Here is a 6,790-nt window from a genome sequence, read left to right on the forward strand (position 1 = left end):
GTAGCCACTGGGCAGTGGAGTGAGGCACTTGGGTTTCTCCAGGGGATTACCAGCCAGGGACTTGTGTCTCACACATCCTGACTTACTGTGAGCAAGCATCTGTGTAGGGCCCTGAAGCAAGGGAAGCTCTGTGTGTGTGTGTGTGTGTGTGTGTGTGTGTGTGTGTGTGTGTGTGTGTGTGTGTGTGTGTTGCTTAGGGTGACATGTGTCGCACAGCTGTTTCTGGCCACAGCACGCTCGGCCCTTGGGAGACGTAGGCATCTCCCTTGTGGATGCTCTGAGCTGCAGATGGGGGAAAAGGGAGCTTCAGCTATCTTCCAAAGGGGCTAGATTTCTACTTTGTACTCCCTCTTGAGTAGGATAACTGGAAGGCAATCAAATTCTGGAGATTTGCAAAGCCTTTGGCGATAACCTCTGGCATCTCCATCTCTCTGGCTGCCTGATGAGAGATCAGAATAGTTAATGTCCTCTTTGGGCTTTTGTTTGATTCTCTCTCTCTCTCTCTCTCTGTCTCTGTCTCTCTCTCTCTCTCTCTCTCTCTCTCTCTCTCTCTCTCTCTCTCTCTCTGTCTCTCTCTCTCTAGCTCCACTTTCTAAGGTTGGAAGAACAGAACTATTTTTTCTAGACGCCACATTATGAAAAGCCAAGAGCCTTCACGTCTCTCTCTGCAGTGATCAGCTGAAGGAGCAGCCATCAGGACTTGTGAATCCTGTGAAACATAGACCACCTGCCGTCTGATACCCCTTTGGTTCCCTGCTGCTCCCTGGCATGGATTGTGGAATCCTCCGGAGTCACTGAATTTCATTCCTGGGATTGCATTACTAGTGTCCAAGAGAACAAGGCATCATGGTCTGGCACCTTGGATCTCATGGGAACTCCCCAAAGCTTTGCTCCTAAGCTGATCCCCGTGAGAGCCTTGGGGGAACCTGGAGCAGAAGCCCATGCTAATTCAGGCTACAGCACCTCACTAGGGCTGGGTCACTCTGTCTGCTGTTCATGGGTCTCTAGGACTTAATTTCCCTTGCTGTCCTTTGGCAATGACTAGGAAGAGCAGAGGCTGCTGGTGCCTACAGCGGCTGCCTCTCTTGCTGTTTTTCAGCCTATGCTTTTTCTGGGTGGCCCCTTCCCTGGGCAAACCCAGAGGTCAGGGTCATCCCCACATGAACTCCATCCGGATCGACGGGGACATCACTCTGGGTGGCCTGTTTCCAGTCCACGGGAGGGGCTCCGAGGGTAAAGCCTGTGGAGAGCTTAAGAAGGAGAAGGGCATCCACCGATTGGAGGCCATGCTGTTTGCACTTGACCGGATCAATAACGACCCTGACCTGTTGCCCAACATCACACTGGGTGCCCGCATCCTGGACACCTGCTCCAGGGATACCCATGCTCTCGAGCAGTCATTGACTTTCGTGCAGGCGCTGATCGAAAAGGACGGCACTGAGGTGCGCTGTGTCAACGGAGGGCCACCCATCATCACCAAGCCCGAGCGCGTGGTGGGCGTTATTGGGGCCTCAGGCAGCTCAGTCTCCATCATGGTGGCCAACATCCTTCGCCTCTTCAAGGTGAGTGCGCCCCTGGTGCTGGAGCCTTGGAACTACAGGCTGTGCTGCTTCTTCCTCTTCCTCTTCCCCTCTTGTTTTCAGAGAGAGCAGGAAGCTCTCTCCCAGGCCTGTAAGGGCTGCTATTGAGGGTGCAGAAAAAGAGATTTTTCTGTTGATGTTCATTAGCTACTGAGCACTGCTTCTCTTATTTTGCCTTTCCCTACTCTTCCCCTTCACCCTTTCTCTTCTCTTGCTTTCTGTTCCTTCCCTTCCTCTTTTCTTTTCCTTCCCTTCTCCCCTCCCTTACTTCTTTTCCTCCACTTGTCCCTTCTCTTGCCTTCTTTCTCTTTCATCTATTATTACCTCCCTCCCTTCCTTTCTATTCTTTTCCGCCTTCGCTTCTTCCCTGTCTCCCATCCCCTTCTCCCTTTCTTTTTCCTCCCTCGCCCCTCCCCTCCTTCCCTTCCTATTCTTTCCTTTTCCTTCCCTATTCTTTCTTTCTTTCCTTACCTGTACCTTATTCTCCTTCTCCTCCTTTCCCTCCCCTCCCCTCCTCCTTTCCCTCTCCTTCCTTTCTTTCTATCTTTCTTCCCTCCCTCCCTATTTTTTCTTTCTTCTTTGTCTCCTCCCTTCCCTTCTCCCTCCTCTCCCTCCCTCCTTCCCTCCTTTCCTCCTTCCTTCCTCCCTCCTCCTTCCTTCTCCCTCCCTCCTTCCCTCCCTCTCTCCTTCCCTCCCTTCCCCCTCCTTTTCCCTCCCTCCCTCCCTTTCTTCCTTTCCTTTCTCCCTCCCTCCTTTCCTTCCTCCCTCATTTTCTGTCCCTCCTTCCCTTTCTTCTTTCTTTTCTTCTTTTCTCCCTTCCTCCCTCCCTTCCTTCTTCCTTCCCTCCCTCTCTCCTTCCCTCCCTTCCTCCCTTCCTTCTTTCCTTCCCTTCCTCCCTCCTTTTCCCTCCCTCCCTCCCTCCTTCCTTCCTTCCTTCCTTCCTTCCTTCCTTCCTTCCTTCCTTCCTTCCTTCCTTCCTTCCTTCCCTCTTTCTCTCCCTCCCTATTCTTTTCTCCCTTCTCTTCTTACCTGTCTCCCATCCTCCTCCTCCCTTCCCTTCTCTCCCCTCCCCCTCTCCCCTTGCTTCCTTTCTTCCTTCCTGGGGCAAGAGCTGCTGATTTGCAATTCAATCGGAGCCAAGTGCTTCGCTAAGCTGCTACAACTACTGAAAGCTACCGGGTGGAGAGAAAAAAAAACCAAAACCCATTACAAGCATTTTACCAATAATTATGTGCCTGCTTCTCTGTGCCTTGTTTTGCAGTGTGTGTGATTGTGTGTGTGAGAGAGTGCAGGAGCAGGAGGATGGGTTTGTCTGTGGCAGCCATGGGAGGGAGAGCCCCACCCAGGCCCTGGCCATCACATTCCCTCCTCCTTTCCCCAGCCTTCTCCCAGGAGAGAGATGGTTTTTCAGGGAAAGATCAGGACTTTTCAGGACAGCCTGGGAGCCTGGTCTGGAATAGAAGGCACATTGGCCCTTTGAGAGCGTGGTGGTAGAGAGCCAGTGAAGCTGTGTGAAGGGAAGGTCCTTACATGGGCACTTTCTCCGGATCCCATTTCCGTAGCTAATATTATGTGGCAGGAGAATTAGTGAGGAAATCCTACCTTCTGCAGGAAGTCTGACACATTGTAGGCCCAGAATAAATGCTTGACTTAACTTGGTTTGGAGGGGAGTGGGAGGGAGGTGTGGAAAGACAGAAAGGAGGCTGGACACATATCATATCTCATATGTGATATCCTATCATATCAATTGTATCACATACCACATTAGAGCTGGAAAGAGCCTCAGATTATCTGCTTCTCCCTGTGAGAGAGGCATTTAAGGCTTAGTGCATAAAGATAGAACCTCAGAGTCAGCAAGACCTGAGTTCAAGTTCTGCTTCTGGTGCATACTGACTGTGCAATGCCTTCTTGCTTTTCAATGTCCCAGGGAGCTCTATAGTACTGTAAGCTGTAAGACAAGAGCTAATTAACACAGGTAGAGGTAGATTTTTCCTGGGGACTTCTGCACCAAATGCAATCATAGGTGTGGTCCCCCTAAAACCGTCTCCTTCATTTTAGAGATGGCAAGAATGATGTCCATAGTTAGCTGCAGAACCAGGACCTAGGCCTTCTGATGGTTTTCCTGTAGTTCAGATGTGTCCAACTCTTCATGACTCCATCTGGGGTTTTCTTAGCAGAAATTCTGGAGTGGTTTGCCATTTCCTTCTCCAGCTCATTTTGCAGATGAGGAAACTGAGGCAGACAAGGTTAAGTGACTGGCCCAGGGTCTCACAGCTAGTAGGTGTCTGAAGCTACATTTGAACTCAAGATGAGTCTTCCTGACTTCAGGCCCAGCACTCTGTGCACTATGGCGCCACCTAGCTGCCCTGCTGCCCTTGTATTTGACTGGCCTGCTCAGGGTTTTATTACAGAAACAAAGCTGTTGGTGTTATTTTAGATGTACTGTTATGGAAAGCATGTTTTTGTTTTTATTTTAGTAATCGATCAATCAATCAATCCACAAAGATTTATTAAGCTCTTATTATGTATCAATTGTGGTGCCAAACCCTGAGGATAGACAGAAAGGTAAAAACACAAAAACAGTCCCTACCCTCTAGAAGTTTACATTGTAATGAGGGAAACAGCATTTAAACAAATAGGCAAATAGAAGATATTAAGTAGAAAGAGAGTGACTCCTGAAAAGTCCTGATCTTTCCCTAAAAAACTGTCTCTCTCCTGGGAGAAGGCTGGGCCCACTTCCCTGAGGAATGGAGGAGGGAATATGGTGGCCAGTGCCTGGGTGGGGCTCTCCTTCCCAAGGCTGCCACAAACAAACCCATCTTCCTGCTCTCGCACTCTCTCTCACACACAAGCATACACATTGCAAAATAAGGCACAAGAAGCAGGTACCTAATTATTAGCAAAATTATCAAATTTTACTTAGTAAAAAACTGGTAAAATTATCAGATGGTTGGGGTGGGGTGGGGAATGGGACTGGGACCCTCTCCTAAAGAAGACAGCATTTGAACTGAGTCTTGAAAGAAGCCAGAGGTGTCAAGAGAGGAAACTGTGAGGAGGGAAAACCTTCCATGCACGGGGAACCTTCAGGTCAAAGGCTTGAAAAAGAAATGGAGTGTCCTACAGGAAGTAGGCCAGTATTGCTGGATTGTACTGTGTAGAGGGGAAAAACGTAGGGGAAGATTGGAAAGATAGGAGCAGCTAAGGCTATGCAGACTGTTAAATACCAAACAGAAGGTGTGGGAGCTACTGGAGCTTATTGGACAGAAAGGGTGACATCTCCCAGTCCAGGGCTCTTTCCACTGCATGGTGAATGCCTTCTGGGCTCTTGTGGGAGGAGTGCTCTCAATTTTCAGGTTTCAGTGAGCCTGAGGTTTGATTAAGGTAGAAAATTTGTACTGCATGATATGGCACTTGGTGCATTCTAAACACCGAGAAACCTTGGGTCGATGACTCTTTGCCTCCTGTGCATTCTAGGGTTCAGTTTCTTCTGGAGGCGAGATGAGGTCTGCTCTCTCTATGGCTTGAAGATTCTTACGGGGGTGGTGAGGGTGGTGGTGGTTGTAGTGGAGAGAGGGGATATCCCAGGGTTGAGGGAAGGCAGGATAGTTCTTGAGATGGCCAGCTTTTAGTAACAGAATTCTTTCCGAAAAACCCATCTGTGTATGGTCTAGTCCATGGGTGGGGAATCTGTGGTCCCAAAGCCACATGGCCCTCTAGGTGCTCAAGTGTGGCCCCCTGATGGAATCCAACTCCCAAGTTTGGCTTCAAAGGGCCACATGTGGCCTCTAGGCCGCAGGCTCCCCACCCCTGGTCTAGTCATTTTACAAATGGCATTAATGTCTTTAAATACTGGAATCCTGATGTCTATGCTACTCTCTCCTGGGGGCTGTTTTGTGTGTGTGAGTCTCCTAGGGGTTCTTTGTCCTAACCTCAGGCCTCAAACTTATTTTTTAAACTTTTTTTTATTAGTATCTTTCAATTTTACATAACTTACATTTCCAACTATATTCCTCCTCCTTCTTCTACCCAGAGAGCCATGCCCTGTTAAGAACAGAGCTCCACTATAGTGTATTCAGGGTTTTGAACTCCCAACCTTTTCTAAGAAGGGAAGGTGTCAACTTGGCCTGGTACAGGGGTGGGGAACTTGTGGCCATGAGGCCACACATGGCCTTGTGCTAGTAGATAGACTGCTGAATTTGGAACCAAGAAGACCTGAATTTGAATGCCTCAGATATTTGCCAACTGTGTGAGTCTGGACAAGTCACTTCTCTGACCTCAGTTTTCTCATCTGTAAAATGGGAATAATAGCATCTTCCTCACAGGGGTGTTGTGAGTTGAGATAATATGTACTTTGTAAATCTCGAAGTGTTAGTTTAGGGACTAAGTTTGGGATTTCAATGGTATAGAGAACTTCCAGATGATAAAACTTCCTCCACCAATGAAGTGGGAAGCATTTTCTCCAATGTGTAGTCTTAGAAAGTTGCCTAGATCACTGAGAAGCTAAGAGACTTGGCCAGGGTCACACAGCCAGTATGTTTCAGAGGTCAGACTTGAACCCAGGTCTTTTTGGCTTCAAGTCTAGCACTCTATGCTAAGGCTGTCTCATATAAATATCAGCAATTATTATTCTGACCTTTGTATCTGTCATGTTCCTAGACTGAGATTCTGTCCTAGGGAACATGTTGGACCTTAGAAAATATCTAATTTTATTTCCTCATTTTAATTAGTCAATCAACCGATAAACATTTTTTAATTTAATTTAATTTATTTTATTTTTGGAGGCAATTGGGGGTAAGTGACTTGCGCAGGATCACAAACTAGTAAGTGTCTGAGGCTGGATTTGAACTCAGGTCCTCCTGACTCCAGGACCAGTTTATTTTTTAAATTTTGAGTCCCACATTCTCTCCTTCCCCCACCCATTGAGAAGGCAAACAGTATGATACCCATTACATACACAAAGTTGTATAAAACATATTTCTATATTAGCCATGTTGCAAAAAACCCAAAAAACCAAGAAAAAATATGCTTCAATCTGCACTCAGAGTTCATCAGTTTTCTCTCTGGAAGTGAATACTGTTTTTTCATCATGAGACCTTTGGAACTGTCTTAGATGATTGTATTGATCAGAGTAGCTAAGTCTTCCCAGTTGATCCTCATGGCCATATTGCTGTTTCTGTGTACAATATTCTGGTTCTGCTCACTTCACTTCG

The 6,790-nt window shown here is 47.5% G+C and overlaps 1 protein-coding gene across 1 annotated transcript in view; it reads left to right on the top strand.

Annotated features, from left to right (window-relative positions):
• GRM4 (glutamate metabotropic receptor 4) overlaps window positions 1-6,790 on the top strand; it is a 326,984-nt gene that overhangs the window by 35,042 nt on the left and 285,152 nt on the right. Inside the window, 1 exon segment of the mRNA XM_020999609.2 lies at window positions 584-1,562. Coding sequence (XP_020855268.2) covers window positions 1,038-1,562 — 525 coding nt within the window. The 5' untranslated portion in view covers window positions 584-1,037.

This window comes from Phascolarctos cinereus, unplaced genomic scaffold (genome assembly GCF_003287225.1).
Source record: "Phascolarctos cinereus isolate Bilbo 61053 unplaced genomic scaffold, phaCin_HiC Scaffold_5;HRSCAF=322, whole genome shotgun sequence".
NCBI lineage: Eukaryota > Metazoa > Chordata > Mammalia > Diprotodontia > Phascolarctidae > Phascolarctos > Phascolarctos cinereus.